Source organism: Carassius gibelio, chromosome B13 (assembly GCF_023724105.1).
Source record: "Carassius gibelio isolate Cgi1373 ecotype wild population from Czech Republic chromosome B13, carGib1.2-hapl.c, whole genome shotgun sequence".
Classification (NCBI taxonomy): domain Eukaryota; kingdom Metazoa; phylum Chordata; class Actinopteri; order Cypriniformes; family Cyprinidae; genus Carassius; species Carassius gibelio.
The window spans coordinates 15,596,941-15,615,574 of record NC_068408.1 but is presented as its reverse complement, the minus strand read 5'-3'; the positions used below and the strand labels follow the sequence as shown (position 1 = coordinate 15,615,574).

At 39.0% G+C, this 18,634-nt stretch overlaps 1 protein-coding gene across 7 annotated transcripts in view; it reads right to left on the bottom strand.

Moving 5' to 3' along the window:
* LOC127970607 (rab11 family-interacting protein 5) overlaps positions 1–18,634 on the bottom strand; it is a 28,478-nt gene that overhangs the window by 4,083 nt on the left and 5,761 nt on the right. The window contains exons 1-4 of one of the 7 annotated variants that reach the window (XM_052573250.1): positions 17,218–18,201; positions 8,902–9,413; positions 5,560–6,262; positions 346–3,255 (exon numbers count right to left, since the gene is read on the bottom strand). In XM_052573250.1, coding sequence (XP_052429210.1) covers positions 346–3,255; positions 5,560–6,262; positions 8,902–9,413; positions 17,218–17,594 — 4,502 coding nt within the window. In that variant the 5' untranslated portion in view covers positions 17,595–18,201. Of the gene's footprint in view, positions 1–345; positions 3,256–5,559; positions 6,263–8,901; positions 9,414–17,217; positions 18,202–18,634 lie in introns of those variants that run through there. The other 6 variants (XM_052573252.1, XM_052573251.1, XM_052573253.1 and 3 more) reach the window with 6 other exon arrangements.

Genomic DNA, 18,634 nt, shown 5'->3' with positions numbered 1-18,634 from the left:
CCCTTATGTAGACCAACACCAAAATAATTTCAAATCATGGATGGACCATATAATGTTGGTCTTGTGTGTATCAGCCAATAAATTGTACTTTTTAATGGTATCAATGCAATATATTTAAGCTAAATATAAATAATTAGTCATTAGTACTGGCCATGTTGGTTCATCACAAATTTCTAGGAGTAGAAATTTTCTGCTTCAATAATTACAAATTTTACCTTTAAACATCACTTAAGACCATTGCAAAGCAGAATGAAAGTGAGTGTGAACCCAGGAATTAAAAAAAAAATACCAGTGCAAGATAAAGACCTTCTCCCTTGACAACTACAACAAAGCTGAAGACCTCACCTGCTCTGATGATCAGATGTCTGTGATTTAGCCTGGAGAAAAGGATTGAATGCTGTAGAACTCACAGCCTGCATAGTAGGAAGAGGAGCTGGACGTGGCACCTCTGAGGTACGGGGAATTGTGGGGAAGGGGAATACCTGGGGCAATGGATTATTGTCTACTGCTACATGTGGTGTTGAGGAAGCTACAGGTGAAAGGTCGAATAAAGATGATGTAAAGTTAAGGCTACGATCATCCCTGGAAGTCAGCGTTGGTTGGTCGAAGGGTGAAGGGGCTGATGGCTGGGATAAAGTGGGCCAATTTACAGGAAATAGGTCTGGTGTCACAGAATGTTGGACAGCTGGAGTTGTCCAAAAATCTATATTTAAGTCTAGACTATCGGTTTGTTTAGAATTTGGTTTTGGGTCATTGTGAGTGACTGCAGAACCAGGGTTTTCTTCCAGACCTATGCTAGTACTAAGAAGGCGCATTGCAGTTGGCTGGGGTACAAAGATGTTTTTCAGGTCAGAATCAGTTATGACAAGGTCCTGAGTGATACTGGAGGTTTGTTCTGATGAACAATTGGATACAAACGCATTAGAATCAGTCAACTGGACTAAATGCAAGTTGTTCTCTGATACAATCCCAAAAGGTAAAATATTAAAGGATCCATCTTTTGGGCAGGTTTTACTCTCATCTACCAAACACGTGTCTGTATCTAATGATGCAAGCTGAGCCTCAAGTTCTGCTATCATTTCTGAGGTAACAACAACTGGTGACATGTCTTTGGGAAAGTCGGATTTCTCAACAATGTGCCCTGAGGGGTTGAACTGTAGCACTGCTTCATCAAACTCTGACTTTATTATGTTCTCAGGTGATGTGTTGGGTGAGGGGGCTAATTTGGGGGAAAAGGTATGCGTTTCTGGCAGGAGATCCAATAAGCAATTATTTGGTAGAACATCCAGAGGAGATTCTTGTTTTGTTAAGGCTTCTGGAAAAGGTTTAATGTTTTCTGCTATGACCTCATCTTGCTTAAAACCCATTTCTGGTATGCCTTTTGCAGAAATGTCATCTTGTTGCACAACATTAGGTATATGGTTTGGCAAGGATTTGAATTTTGAAGTGTCTTCCTCAGAAAGAACCTGTCTTGGTTTCACTCCCTTTGTAAGCTCTAAGCTAGGGGAAACTGGGAAATCCTGTTGAGATACACAAGTGAGATAATGGTCTGAATCTGCACTCTTGTACATGCTGTGGAGAAGAAATCGATCAGGTGAGAGCACCGAGTTGAGATCTGAAGCATCCTCCTCTGTCCCCGTTCTAATCACATTGGTGGGATGGAGATGTCCTACAGGAAGTGTTGTTCCATTAGAGGGCATTATTTCATCCTCTTCAGTGATGGTGCTGAGTTGACTTACCAGGTAATCTTTCTTAAATGGACTAGTTGGCAATTCATTGACTTTCTCTTGTTCGTCTTCCTGCATGTCATTAGACATTGAAAAATTAGGGCTATCAGTTAGGTTCTCTGGAACAAAATCTCCAATTTCAGAACAGATATTTTTACTACTGACACCCTCTAAGATACCATTTCCTGATTCATTCTGTAGCATGGTGTCCATAACTGCATTCATTTTCTCTCCATTCTTCACTGGCAGAGCAGTTGATACTAGGGAACTCTGTCCCGATTGAACATGGAATACTAAAGGCTCAGTGGCTTCGGCTAGGGACTTTCCACTTACCGCCACATTTTGAATGAGTGAGGCATTTGATCCCCAAAATTCTTCATCGGATTGTGTTATATTACTCTGAATGATGTCAGACTGTGGATAAAGATGGTGCTCAATAGACTGGTGGTCTAGGTCTCCAACTAAGGAATCAGATATCACTGTTGACTGTTCCAGTGTGTCACCTGAGCTGTTGTCTCCAAAGAATAGCACAGGAGCTTCATGGACTGTCCCAGATTCAATATCTTTAGCAAACTCTAGCATTTCAGGTCTCTGTGATGTTTCAGGACTCACAGACACCCCCTCTGAGAATTCAAAGGAGATACTAGGAGGAAGTTCAACAGTGTCTGTTTTTGATACTGATGACTGTGAGACATCTTTTTTGGTTTTTGGCTGGTCATCAAGAGTTGTGTCATCGGCACCGTCTTCATTCTTGGAGGTAGGTGACAGTGCAGGATAAGGGCATGCAAGTGTATTCAGTTCAGAAAACTCTAAACTGGAATTTTCAGGCAAGGAAATTTCAGATGAATTGAAATCAAATTCTAGGAAGACATGCGCCCCATTAGCAGTGGGGTCAGGCTTGTTAGAACTAGAGATAATATAATTAACATCACTTCCTGAAACTTGAGGCGTGTAAGAAGAAGTTTCCTTAAATGTCTCTGCATTACTTGCTGAAGCAGTTTGTCCTAAAACAGTTGGGTAGTTTGTATCAGACTTTAAACCACCCAATGCACCAGAGGGCTCTTGATTATTTGTTTCTATGAAGAGAGCAGGGAGTGTAACCAAATTCATTGTTTCATTCACCTCCTCTGACTTCAATCTGTCCTTAGCTAAATGTTCAAAGTCATCCTTTTCTGTCGGCCCCTTGAACTGAGAAATTAAAGGATCAAATGAGATATCCATTTCGGAAGGTCCTTTTTGGTTTGCAGTCCTTAGCAAATCTGGGGCGGCATTACCATCAGACTGCGTTTGGGTTGAGCTAAAGAGAGAGGGCACATCAGGAGTTAAAGAAGCAACAGAATGAAGCTCCTGAATGAATGGATTCTGCTGTGTGTGTGGGAGGAACGGATTGGCGTCAAAAAGGGGTGTGGGAGAAGTGAAGTGATTAGCGTTTTTGTCAGCCATACTCTGTGAAGGGTCATTAAAGGTCAAGGGTACAATGGGACAGATTGTACTGGCACTTGAGTCTGACTGAGGAGACACCAGCAGGCTGTGAAAGGAAAGTATATAAGTACACACCATTAGTGACCGTGGCCTCCATTAAACCCATAATAATGGCGAGAAACATTGATGGCCATAAGCAGACCAGTGACCTTCACCGTCCAAAATGTGAAATTCTTCAGACAAGAGAGACTAATTTCCAACACCAAAAAATAAAAAAATAAAAAAGAAAATGAATGAATGAATGAATGAATGAAGGACAATTAAGAAACCTCTAATTAGAGGACATGTTGTGCTCAAAATACTATACTATCATATTCAGAAGCATACATACTATGGAAAGTATGCTTTTTTATTTATGTATATGTGATATATTGATGACATTTATGGTGAAATATGCAGTATAAAATCAGAGCACACTAGGATCATGTATATTCCCCAGAGTGCAATGACTAACATAGATCATATGATAACTTCTCAATATAATTCAGTTAAATAAATGTTGTCTTCCTTATCTTTTGCTGTTCAAAGAAATACCACTGCAGTAATGCCTCGTCATGTGGAAGGCAGACAGTATGATGTAAGATAATATTTTGAACACAGTGTCTGGGTAAACCTGCTTTACTCTGAGAAACATTGAAATGCTGAGTTTGAAAGGTCATAACAATCACCCAACTGTATCGGAGGTAGAGGTGAGAGGAAGAAAAAGACCGAGCAAACAAGATAGACTTCTACAGAGTCACATCTATGTCCATATAGTTAAGTTCACAAACAAAATCACTTTTTGCTTCAAGCGAGTAAACAGAAGAGCATGTGATTGGTTGGGTTATTTGACATGTTCCAGTAGCTGAACTTCAGTGACATTTTTATGAATTCATTTGAACTGGATGTCACAGGGATAATAAAATCATGCTAGAAGGCAGTTGCTTGGGAAAAGATTAACAATAGTTGTGAGCTAAACGGCATTGTAAATGGTGATTGTCAAAATAAAACTGTTTTTATGTTAGGTCAAGGCTTAATATGTATCCATTTAATAGGTCATTAGTCAAATGTCCTGTTATGGGACATTTTATGGGTGAATAATAACTTGATCAGTATAGATAATATTCTCTTTGGTCTATTTGTTTATACACATTTATCTCACTTCCTTTAGGATTGTAAGCGGGACACAAATAATTGCTATTTCCAGAATGTTTTTGTTTTGCTGCGAAATCCTACCATAAATCATGGTCTAAGCATTTAATTTTAATCTTAAAGTTATCAAGAAGCAAATTCCAAAAGGTATTTTTGCATCTTTGACAGACACCAATATGGTGCATTTTGTAGGGTCCTTAGAAACAAATGTAAGCAACTAAATAGTGCCAGAAAGAGCCAAGAACTTTGCAAGTCTTGAGGTTTTACTAATTTCAAAACTCAAGAAACAAAAGGTCAATACTGGAAGCAAAAGTTGTCTAAAAGGATTTTAAATAAATAAAATGTCTGTAACGTCTTCGCACATGGACCATATATGCAGATATGAGCAGTAATGCTGCTTTCTTCTGAGAAATCTCACTTCAAGTTCCCTGCAGAGTGAGTACAACAATGATGCTCACTGTGGAATTTGCTCCAAGACATCAGCAGGAAACTTCAACATAAGATTAATTTGATACGCCTGGAATTCACAGATTTAATTTTCCCCTTCATGTTTACCATTTTGATGAAAAATTGAAAATGTGACATAACTGTAAGCTCTCCCAGTTAACATGCAATTGATGAAGTTGCAAAATCCTAGAGGGTTATGTATGTTTATTCTCATGTGCGTGCACGTATCAACTGACGCAGCCTGTAGAGGCGTTCCCTACTTTACAAAAACCCAAACCAAAGCTCTGAAAAAATAGAACAGAGTGTGATCTACCAACACCCATGAAAAAATAAAATATTTACCAAACAATGGACGGCATACACACCTACAACAGAAACAAGAATGCAGTTATACTGGTTTAGGTCAGTGACAGAATTCAACTGAGTGACTCCTCCCATTCATAGCGAACACAAACACTCCCACACACATTCAAATCCATCTGTCTGCAGTGAAAAATAGCACTTGCCGATGAAAATAGAAAAATCTCATCTTGGTATTGAGGGAGAACAAGTGTGAAGAGACAGAGAGAAAGGAAGAGAAAGTTAAAAGGAAACAACTCAAGAGTTCAGGTTTCCAGGCAACGCCTCCCTCTGCAATGCAGATGTTGAAACTAGATCTATGGCTGCATGTCAATTTTTTTTACTCTCAATGAACCACAAATACACACACACACACACACACACACACTTCTATTTAGCATTTATATCATAAAATCAGCAAAGATAAGTTTACCTGGGTTTACTGTGTGAGTCCTTGGAGCTGAACCATCCTTTATGTTTGACTTCTATAAGTGGTTGAGCACGTTCTGCTTCCTCTTTGCTCACGATTGGTCCTTTCCCAGCCGAATCACCTTTCCCATGTAAGAACAGGCCCCTCCTTTTCTTTCTCTGAGTCTCTGTCTCTCCAGCAGGTATCACTGTTTCCAGCTCAACCTCATCTGTAAGTCTTCCAGCTTGCTCTAATGCTGCTACAATGGCTGCTTTTTCTTCCTCTCCAGGTTTATCGAAGGACCAGCGACGGCCGTCCACAGGGCTGCCGCCCTGCTTGTCTTCCCCACGGTGAGAGAGGTTCTGCAGCGAGAGGGAGAGAGAGCCCTTCTGAAGCACCCCCAGGGCTGGGAGCAGGGGCTCGGGCCTTGGCTTTGACTGGGACTTTGGGAGCTGGGTTGTCTGAGGCTTGGCTGGCAGCGTGGTTGCCTGTGGTTGACCTGACGGAGTTACTGGTTTGCTTGACTCTGGTTGAGCTTGCTGAAGTACGAGTGATGGTGGGTGGTGAGTAAGAGGAGACGTTTCAACTGGATTCCCATTCACCCAGACTGAAGGAAGCAGAATAGGGGTGTCGTTCTCTGACGTCACAGAATGAGGCACTGGTAAGTTGATGTCAAACATCACATGTCTGACAGGAGACACCTGTGGTGAGGGAGCCACTGTGTGTTCTGAAAGAAACAACAGACTTTAGTCCCACTTTATATTAGGTGGCCTTAACTACGATGTACTTTATTAAATCATGTGTTCATATTGTCTTGCAAAACACTTTTGCTGCTATTGAGGCAGGATACGGGTAAGGGACAGGCTTGGTGGTAATGGTAGGTTTAAGGGTGGGTCAACAGTGTAATCAAATGTAATTTCAGAAATTAATTACATGTAATTACATCCAGGTATTAAGTTTAACGTAAAAACATGCATGTTCACAATAAGTGCAATGTATCAAATTTTTAATTTAAAAAGAACATAATTAGTTACAGCCACCTAATACATTAAAGTGAGACCTACATTTTGTCTTCCATTTTTGACATATAACTGAGTGAAATAAACTATAATGAAGGAAAAAAAAATTTAGTGTGGGGACTTGTTTCTCACCAGTTGTTGATTAGATGGATCTGAATTTTAACTTGTAAAAAAGGGGTGTAGTTTAAGAAGACTAAATAACTGGAGATCCAATACATCACCAAAGAGAAGTACGTAGTTTCACCAAAAGGTCGAGTTATATAAAAAAGAAAAAGCACTATTATTACAGCACTATTATTATTACACTGTTTTCTACAGTAAACACTGAGATGATTTCCTGTTTTCATGAAGCCTCTCCCTCAAAAATATGTGATGTGCTCAGATTGGTTAGCTTGCCCGGTGTGTTGTGATTCGCTAAATCGCCAGTGCATCTCTAAACGTCACACCCCTCGCCTCAGCGGCATGCGATCCAGTTATGTTGTGTAAGCAATGGCATCATCATTATTGTTTATCAATTTGAGCCAGGTTGAGACATGAAGACGATCACACAAGAACATGTGCAAGCACATGGCTCTTAATGGTGTGTTTATTGTTTGTTGTTATCTCATACTTTGTGATTCGCTGTTATTTGTAAATGCTAATGCTTCTCTTAGCTTTTAATACTGTAAATGGTTTTATCCTGATTAAAGTTTTAATACAACACAGCAACCGCATGAACTGAAATGTTTAAAACTTCTTATAGCTATGTGAAAAATATCCATCCATGGAACAGGATTAAGAACCTCTGCTTTTGATTTTGAAACTTGTGAATCCTTTAGAATCGTTAGAAGTCAATCACAATTCATACATGAATAGAGATTTTCGTGCACCCCTAGATTTGACGACATGGTAACAACTCTTCCTCTTCTCTAAAACAGCACAACATGGCCTCGCCCCTTTGTTGCATGTTCCTGGGGGTGGGGTTTATCAGGGTTTGTGATGTCACAAAAGTAACTCCTTGTAGACCCTATGAGCCATTTTTGTCAGCATGAAACTGCCATAATTTTAAAATATCTCTATTTGCAACTTTCAGCCTTGTAGCTTTGCAGATATTTGCAGCAGCATTACACACTAAATAACGTTAAAAAAGTGAAACCGCAATCAACCACCCATTTAGGGTGTACTCACACTAGGCACGGTTGCCATGAACCGGGCCCCGAGTACGATTGTCCCCCCTCCCCACTTTCCCTCTGGCCTGCACTCACATATAGGGTTTCAGCATTCGTGCCGGAGCACGCTTACGTCATTATGGTGCGACGGTTTCAGGATAAACAGGAAGAGCGGCGCTCTCTGAACACAATGGAGTACATCGCTCTGTTTTCTTTGTGGATAATTTTGTGTCGTTTGGTCCACAGCCCTCTCACAGCCTGTTGTTAAACAGATGTGTCGCCTTAGTGGCGCGAAAATTTTCACGTAATCGTGCTGCTTGTATGAGGATGTTTGTAAGGTACCAGCTGAAGTGCAGCAAGGACATTTTTGCAGTTTTTAGTTTTTATGCATTTTGCACCTCTGCCGTAGACCAAAGCGACCCTTTCCCTGCCATGTTGGTTTTGGAGCGTCGCAAATCCGTGATGCAACGCATCCTTTTCCGTGCTCCAGCACGGTTAGCGCTCACACTGCATGCGAACCGCGCCCGAGTCCAACTGAACCGTCAACGAACCGCGCTTTGGTGGTCAAACGCACTCGGGCACGGTTCAAACTGGCTAGTGTGAGTACACCCTTAATCTCAGTCAGCAACACTTGAGACATAATACTGAATCTTCACTGTAACTTTGAATTTTTTTTTTATTTATTTTTTTTTTTAATGAGGGATCAGTCTAAATTTTAACACTCCAAAAAATAAAATTATCAACTTGAATAAGCATATTATGGGCACTTTAATATGTGTATTAGTTGAGCTTTAAAACATTTTAAAATTACCTTTTTTTTATTTCACCGCTTTAGGATTTACAACACTACATAGTCATGACAGCAAAGTGAAAAGACTGAACAGGTTAATGAGCAGTTTTTTCCACACTAAAATCATGTTAACATAAATTTTGTTTTGTTCCTCAACTACTGAAATAGAAAGTATTCTAATGTTTATAGATTGACCCCATTCATCTCCATTGCAAAAACCTCACTCTAACCCAGATTTAAGTTTTTTTTTAATCATCATTTATTTATAGATCGTTTAAAAGAAAAGCAGTTGGAAATTCAGTTTTTATCAATTGAGTTGAACTTGTACTGAACCTGGAATATATATTTAAAAAATATATTTAAAAAATACTATTTAAAAAGAATAACACCCAGATTTTGCTGTGCATACCTGGACTGTTGTCTGTAGTCAGGTTGCTGCTGTTACTCGGAGAGTTGGACAGATCTGAGACCACCACACTGATACCTGCTGTCGGGCTGAGGCTGCCGCCCCGCGATGAAGACTCGCTGCTCTCGGAGCCCAGTGACGTGCTTGAACGCGTGTCTGAAGACTTCCTTAACCTCCCACGCAGGAAAAAACTTCTCATCTTACTCCTGCGGGCCTCCCCTCCTTCATCATCCTCATAGTCTTCCTCGCCGCCCCCATCACTCGGCAGGCGCCCCTGCATGTGTGCCAGTGCTCCGTATCCACCAGAGACAATGGCAGAAGAGGAATCTTCTTCAATAGAGCGCTTCTTAGCTCTCATGCGTTCTCTGAGCTTATCGAAAGCAGAACGAGGTTTGTCTTTCATGGAAAGGTCGTACATGCTGGCCGTCAGGTTGTGCCGAGTGAACTGTACGGTCAACTGAAGCTCCCCTCGTTCTTTCTCCTTTTTGCCAGTTTTAGAATGCAGCCGGTACCACCTATGAACAATAATGATTTAAGAAAACTGTGTTAAAGGGATACACTGATGAATGCAAGCGGAACTACATCATCTAACTCTTTATAGCAGGGGTCACCAAACTTGGCCTTGGAGGGCTAGTGTCCTACAGAGTTTAGCTCCAATCCTAATCAAGGAAAACAAGAACCGTAACCATCTGAAATTAACGGCAGAAACTGCACAGTAAGTAGCCTACATTTAATACAGACAGATGGTACAGATATCAGCATTTATCTTTTGTTTTTTAATTGGGTTGAAACTACATAGAACTGGCCTTAAATGAAAAGATGAACTGTAACCATGTCAAATTAAAGGCAATAACTGCATAGTTCTACAATCCAAACAACACAATCAACACACATTCAATAAGATGTTTCTTAAATCAGCATTCAGTATTTTAAATTTGTGGGGACTTGTTTCTCATCAGTTGCCACCCTGGGGTGGCAGAGACGAAGATGTGCTAGGTGATGTGGATCTCAGCTCTCTTCATCTCCTGGTTGCAGCAATGACTCAGAGACTGTACGTGTGCGTTTAAGGTACCTAAACAACGACGGTTGCAACAGGGCTGAGGGCCGGGTTGGAAAATATGTGACGTCATTGTTTTTAATTTAATCAATGTTGATTATGAAAGTGAGAATGCAGCATGAGAAAGATATGATACATCATGAGATGTGCAATATGTCTGGAGACATGGGTAAAACATTGATCACTTCATAAAAAAATTTTATGTAGTCTCTCTGAAATATTTTAATTTTGTATAAATTGTATCTTAATTTTGATCAGTGTTTTAATCAACCAATTGCCTGTATTTAATAAATAAGAAGCAAATATATAGCAGACAATGTAATAAGGCGCTGACACGATCACTTGCATTGCACGTGAACTGGAAGGTGCCGAAACTCAGCTTGTGCCTCACAGATTTGAGAAATATAGGCTATTATAGAAAGCTTGAAATGTCTACTTTTAAACGAAAATATTAAAAACCAAAATAAATAGGCTACTCTCTGAATATGTAATCCATACGAAATGTGCATGTCTCTCTGGTGTTCATGGTGAGTCCCCATCGTAGGGCTGTGCAAAAAAATCGAATGCGATTTTCATGCACATCTCATCAGTAAAGACACTCCTGTAATTAGAAGTATATCTCCCAGCACGTACGTTCAGATCATGGTTGCCAGGTTTTCACAACAAATCCTACTCAGTTGCTTCTCAAAACTTGTCCAAAACTAGCCCAATCCCGTTTCCAGGAGGTTCCCCAATAAAAAAAATTGCTTTCTGGAGTTAAAATTTAAGTTTTATGGCATGGTTGCCTTGGTAAAGTTCGCATTTTAGGGGCTAAATATCACGTTATTTCTATTGGGGTCGTTTCCACCCGCGGACATTAAAAACAACCACAGACTTGGCAACATTGGTTGGCATTTACTACACCGAGCCGTAATTCACTGACAATCTACACAAAATCGATTTTAAAATCGGTGGCGATTCTTTGTCGATTTTGAAAGCGATTTTGTGTTAGTCGTCGGTAGACTACGGCTCTGTGTAGGAACTGCCGCAGTGTTTCAGCTGAACCAGTGTTGCAAAGTCTGTGTTTGTTTTTCATGTCCGTGGTTTGAAGCAACCACAATACCAATAACGTGATATTTAGCCCCTAAAATGCGAATTTTACCAAGACAGCCATGCCAAAAAACAAAACGTATATTTTAACCCCGGGAAGCATTTTTTTTTTTTTATCCGGGAACCTCCTGTAATCGCTATAAGTTTTGGACTAGTTTTGAGAAGCAACAGGGCAGGATTTGTTGTGAAAACCTGGCAACCATGATCTGAACACACGTGCTGGAGATAATACTTCCAATTAAAGGAGCGTTTTTACAGATGAGATGTGCATGAAAATCGCATTCGATTTTTTGCACAGCCCTACCCCATCGTCAACTACATCTTTGCAGCGACACATAAAACACCAATCTATTAATAATTAATTAAATGTCTCTTTGCTATTTTAGACACATTCAAATTGGATTTTTCCGGCCTTAGTAGTTGTATTAATATGATATATTAAATTTTTTTTTTCTACAGAAAACCTGAATGACCAAAAATATCTTAATCACCACCAGTAAAATACAACCACCATTAAATAGTGCTTAAAACCATAATATAATGCTTGACTGACTGATTAAGAAGCTAAGATTTAAGAAGCTGTGCCATTTTACAAAGATAAACTGATTGGAATCATATATATATATATATATATATATATATATATATATGTGTGTGTGTGTGTGTGTGTGTGTGTGTGTGTGTGTATGCGTGTGTGTGTGTGTGTGTGTGTGTAAAATAGTATATCAGTCAGGCGAGTAAACTAAAAATGTAATGAGATAATCAAATATAAAATGAAATTCCTTTAAAATCTCAAAATGCTCAAACCTAACAAACAACACTGACTAGACTATATAGAAAAAATAACACAGGCCTACACACTAAAAATATATCATCTTCACGTATCTTCAAAATATATATTCATGTTTGAAACGATGGGGAAATTATCAATTTAACATTTAGATTTCTTAAGGTGTTTTGAGACAAATTGCACAGAATTTTAATACCAGCCATTTTTCAGTTATTACAAAGATATATGTGCATTTTTTGTCTCTGCCCTTTGGATTGGAGGAATTGTGAGTGAACCTTTATATTTCTAGCAGTCAGTGAAGGCTCAAGGATAGATTTATTGATCTGATGCTATTGGGTTTGCCAGGTGCCCTCTCCTCTACATTCACACATACATTTTCAAACACAAATACACAAACATTATGTTTGAACTTAGATCGCAATGCAAATGAGCTTACTGCTAAATTAAATATAGGATTTCCTGATACTCAGCTTCATGTAAACACACAGAAATAGCTACACAGACAAACTCACACATGCTGACAAAGGCAGAGCTGGGACAAGAAGGTCAGCTTTCTTCCATCAGCATTATTGCTTTTCTAGACACTTCACACGACAGCAAGACACACACACATACACACACACTAATAATGCCATTTTCTTATCGTTAGAAACTTGGCTGTTTAAACGGCCCTTTGACAACACATTAAAAGAAAACAATTAACCAATTAACAGATGAACAGATATGCAGATCCACCCACACAGGAATGTCTATTAATTATTCACATTTACTAATAAACACATTTGGCATTATTCCAGATTTTTTGCTATGGTAGCATCACATTGATGCGACACTGGGATATGTTGTTTAATATTGCAATTAGTAAAGGTGGATAAATTAATTTTTACCATTAAAATAGTTTCTCCTGTTCAAGTTTAATATGCAGACAAAACTATAGGATTGTTGAACAGGTATTACTTCAGTTTTGCTTGGACTATAGGTTCAAACGGAGATAGTATATGTCCCAAATCAGATTAAAAAGCAATCAGTGCATCTGGGAAACAAAGATTTTCATGCATACACAAACAGAAAAATATATCAGCCTTGTGAGCTTCGTGGCAAAGTATCAAGGATCACCAGCAGCATCATCACAAGCTCTCACAGGAAATCAAACATTCTCCTTCCAGGTGGTTCATCTACAGCCCTGAACACAGCGCAAAGTCACTTCATCCAAAAATGAACACCCTCGTCAATTCTAGACGTGCAAGCATAATTAAGTACCTTCACTTCTCATCCTTTGAATGTCTTGTCTAATCACTGTTGATGTCATTTAACTTTAGTCTTTAAAAGCTAGATATTTCTCTGTAATTTTCTTAAATTCATGTATAGTTCCATTGACCAATTTATTCACAAGTGATGAATACTTTTATGCCCACACTCAAAATATGCCAATAGGACACTCTTGTGCAAGAAGGCCTAAATGATCGCCATGATCAAAACTTTGAACAAACCATTGTAGACAACTTACTATATACATTCTATCATCATAATCTAATAGTTTACACGATTTAGCATGTAAAAGGCTTTTTTATGTAATTTTGAAACCGTTCACCTTCAGGCTGTGGTACATGTGACTTTGTTGTTAAATCTTTAATTGACTTAAAGTAAATATGGAAAACTTATGTTTCAAGATAAGCTTTTACTGGACTGAAGCAATATGATTGTCAATTTCCATATTTTATATATATATATATATATATATATATATATATATATATATATATATATATATATATATATATATTAATCTTGTTAAAATGTGGGTATCAAATATTGCATTATGCTTGGTCTCCAACGATACAACATGATGAATATAAGCATTAAATATTACTGTATTAAGAAATACATTTGGGAGATACATAATGACAACTAATATTTTTATGCATAAGAAGACTGTTATGTTGTTAAAAAGACCTCCTTGAGTTACATTAAATTGATCAGAATTTCATCTTACTTTTTGGATGTAAATATCAGCGACTGTACAGCATTGCTTATTTTTGCCAAGTTTTAGCTACTAAATAAAACAGAGGCGTTTTTTACCTCAAACCCCGTATTCTCATTAAATCATGGTATATAGTCTGATAAAAAGTCTGATGTATCAAATATGATACTGAATAAAAATAATCTTAAGATTAATGCTACATGATGTTTCTAAACAACCTCTAAGGTCTAAATATCTTGAGTAACATGTTCCATCTTTGAGGTAAAATGCCTTGTCTGCAGATGCTGAGTTATAGGAGGTAAATCACATGCATTGTTGCAGTATGTTATGTACAATGGTGTGCTCAATCAATTCCTAGTCCACAAAGAAACAGAAAAGAAACATGAACTTGGTAAACTAGAAATCAATAACTGAATATTGTTTCAACTCGGAAAAACGTACCATGCAAAAGCCACTTTCTGTGTCTTTGAAGAGCTTAAGATTCCAAAGCAAGTAGTCAGCAAGTCAAATGAGTCATTTTCACGTTCACTGTTTGTCTTCTTTGTAGCACCTTTTACAATCACCACACTGAACCAATGAGCTTAAAACACCCACTAGTTCCAGCATCAATCTAAATAGCCCAGATTCTGCATTACAATCATTTCATCTCTATGCGAGGTGAGCAGCAGGTTAGATGTGGGCTGTATTGCTCAGCATCTCGCAGAACGGGCACTTTCACAGTGTGGTTCTTTTGAACAATGCCGTAAATAGATCAAACACACATTTCGTGCCAGGTATAGAATATCTGAGTTTCCCATCTGACTAAATGCTATAATCATGAAGTGCAGAGTCAAGAGTGACCTATTTGTTATGTCTTACAATGGTAATTTGTCAACCCACACATTAACTACATGATTCATCTGTCTACCCGATTCACCCCACCTACGCAAACAAGGGGATATACCAACACGCAATCTGGAAATCACCAGGTACCAAGAAGTGAGCAACACTTTCAGCAAATATCAAACCTTCAGGGTCAATGAGGGACTACCTGAGACAGATGGGACCCAGAGAAACAATCAGTTTTGTGCTAGGCTAAAGTATTTTTCTATGTATAACTTTGGGTTTGTGTCAAATGGAGATTGTAATTCATAAAAAGAATGAAATAATCTTCAAATCTTTATTTTCTTTACCAGTCTCGAGTCCCATGGAGGAGCTCTGGAAGGATGAAAGAGGAGTTACGACAGTGAAGGACAAGAGAGGAACAGCCCGTCAAAATGAGAGACCAAACAGCTGATAAAAACATAACAAATCACAAGTAACCCACAAGTGTCCAGTCCATCAATTAGCAGCTTGGGTTTGTAATAAATGATACATTTCTCCAAATCTATTCTGATGATTAAACAAATTTGTCTACAATATCTTCAAACTTTTCAGCACATTTGTATTTTTGGGTGAACTATTACTTTAAGAACAAATGGTGCAATGCATTACTGGTGTACACAAAGAGGAAAACAGTTTAATTTATTTATAGTGATTTATCTTAAAATTTGATAGTACAAGTTGAATTAGTCTTATTTTGCGCTACCATTTACTGCCTGGTAGTAGTGCATGCCTCTATTTGGCTAGATTATGTAGGTTGCAAAATAATTGTAATTGTGTCACATTACTTACTCTTGATTTGTCAGTCTCACTTGTCACATAAAACAGGAACTTCTTCACAGAAGTTCAACATCAAGTCCGGTTTAATCTCTACAGACATGATACCAGAAAAGCTAGGGAGCAGCACTAAAGAGCCTCTCTATAACACAGACACACAAAAATTGTATTTGCTTGCCTGTTACAGGAGAGTGGGACATATACAGAGAATAATGTATTTTAAATGTATTTCCACAGAATCAGACACATAAACAGTCTACTAAAATACATCTTGAAACACTTTGCATGCTACAATTACACAGATAAAAAAAAAAAAAAAAAAAGTTTTCTTTCTCCTCAGGATGAACGAGAAATGAAGTTGTCGAACTCCACCAGTCTGATCAAAGGTCCATCTTGAGCTATTCTGAGCTTCTGATATCTAGCACCACAGCTGCTTCTGGTGTCACTCAAAAACTATTTGCTAATTCTAGAGAACAATATCTTAATATGAATGGCCAACAGGTATGACAGCAAACCTGCAGATAGGTAGACGATAAATAACATGGTCATTAAATTTTTATTCAAAAACAAAATTGTACGTCTAAAGGTTCTCTGGTCACCATTTATTTAGGCCATTTTTAAAGCCATTTTTTCCTTTAATAATGTATTTAAATAGCCCTGCATTTTAAGTAATTACTTTTTTTCGGTGTAAAAAAAAGGATTTTCAAATGGATTGTAATGCTATACAGAGTCACACATCACAATGCAGTGACACTGCTGTCAAATCATGCCAACTGCCCAACTATTTTTGGTGGAGTGGTAATGCAATTTAACAGTGCTGTGCTTTTATTTTATTATTAAACATCTGTTTAAACCATCTTTGAGTTACCAGGATTATAGTATAGCCTAAAGAAGAGTTGTTTTGGACTCCCTATTTGTATATGCTTTAATTTTGTCATGGATCTTAATTGGTGGAACTATGAAGTCGACCTCATTTCACAAGAAAGCGTAGCTATTTTACAAGATAGCGATATTGTAAGTGAAAACATGCAATTTTTGAGAAAAAGTGTTAGTATGAAATCCACCCCTAAACATCACCGTCACTATGGCAGACTGCACAATTAAAACCTATGAATAAGATGGTATCAATTCATATAAATTAGCCAAATGTCACTGTAAAATATCTGTGAACTGCAACTGTGTTGGTGAAGCACAAAGAAATGTACATTTAAAGAGAAAGCACATGATCCACGCCTTAATTTTCGTTCTTGTGTCTTACATAATCAGAAAGGTTACAAAGAAAATCTGCAAAAAACATTGGCACATTCCACACTTTGTCAGCAACTTCCGGTACCGAAATCAGACAGATATGAAGAGTGTAAACCATCATCACAGATACAGGAGTCCCCCCAGCACACATTTTGGATGTCTCCCAGATGGGACACACCCATTTCAGATCTTGGAGGAGCCTCTAATAATGAGCTCAGGGGTGTTTGATGAGAAAGATGTGCATTGTGCATCACTGAGAGGCCCAACAAACAGATATGGGAAACACAAGAAAAATCCCCTTACTTTCCCCGTCAACATCCAAGACAATTTAAGAGGGTGTGACTGCAGAGGAACAGATTGCAGCACTGAGTAAGACATATCCGACTAGTCTGATGGCACAATATTAATTCTCATTCCAGTATCCAGAGTTTAAAGCAGCACAACTGCTTCTTCAGACTGACACTAATAATAACAACAACAACAACGACTAAAACAAAACAGCAAACACAAACTTACTCATTTCTCATGTATTTCCGTTCCTGAAATGCTTCATCCAGAGGTATTACAGCCTGGCCCAGAAACACATCCAGTCCTATGAGAGCTCGGTGCATCACGGTGAGGGTCAGGTCGCCAGCACCGGGTGGGATCGCGTCTCGCCCTCCCCCCTCCAGGACCCCCGGCTGCAGCTCGAAAGAGCACTCCTCGCCCCATTCCGGGTCCGTGGTCTTCTCCATCACACAGGTGGAGTATTTCTCTTTGCCCAGCTGGATGATGGTGTAAACGTCGCTGGTGCCGTGTTTACCCTTCGCGCGCAGCCCTCGGGCCCGTAGCACAGTTACCTGCACGTGGGTCGGCACCCATCGCTGCTCCTCGTCATTCTTCACCAAGGACATGGTCACCGGTGCACCGATAGTGCGGCAGCTGTTAACGGCTGTCTCCCGGTCGAGCGTCGCCTAGTAACCGCCAGCCTATCGTCGGGGTCCACGGCAAAACATTTCGGCACGCGCGAGACGTCGGTGTTCGCGCGCCGGCGTGGGTCGTTTCTCTCTGCGGCGGTAACGTTACAGCCGCCTTGCAGAGCGCAGACCGGTCCACCGACGTCACTGCTTTCTCCTCTCCGCAGGACAAGGAAGTGACTCGAAGCGGTACCCGGACTACAGCATACTGCATTCGTGTTGCTCTAAAATACACACGCTTTCGTGTGCATTTAAGAAAAAAGTCTTAAAGTCGTTCGTTGTCGGACCTCTTATGATAAAGGCTAAACTTGCACCGTGCTCCAGTTACCGGTGTGAGAACCCGAATACTGCCTTGTGATGACATAATGTTGCAGATACGGTGATGCGCGGAAGTTAAATGTCGAAGAGACTGGTACAGGGCAGGGTTTAACCCTCGTGTTGTCCTCAGAACTTCACAGACTTGTCTTTTTTGGCCCACACTGAAAACCATTAAAATTAATGCATTTTTAATAGTTCTCAGTGCGGGCCAAAATTCATAAATTCGGTGCAAATTAGTCAAAAGCATTTAAACGTCTTTAAGGAAAAAGTGTTTGTCATGTTGAAAACTGTATTTGATGTTAAATTATGTTAAGAAGATAAAGCATTCCAATGTATGTATCATTTGAATTCATCAACAGTGTGCATAATTTATAAATAAATCTGTAATATAAATCCACTTTGTACATTTATCACAACAAATCCAAGGGCTTTCATCTTGTCAAATGTCATACTTTTTTTCTCTCTCTCAAAGCTTAAAAGATGGAAAATAATCCAATAGACATGGAATAGTAAATAGGAAGTGACTGCTTGAGCTAAAATGAGAGCGTTAATGCTTTGCTAGCTATGACTATAACTATAGGTAGCTGACACTGGAAAACTTTTCTCTTTTTTTATAGGTTTGGCACAACTGAGATTTTGGATTTATCTTTACATATAGG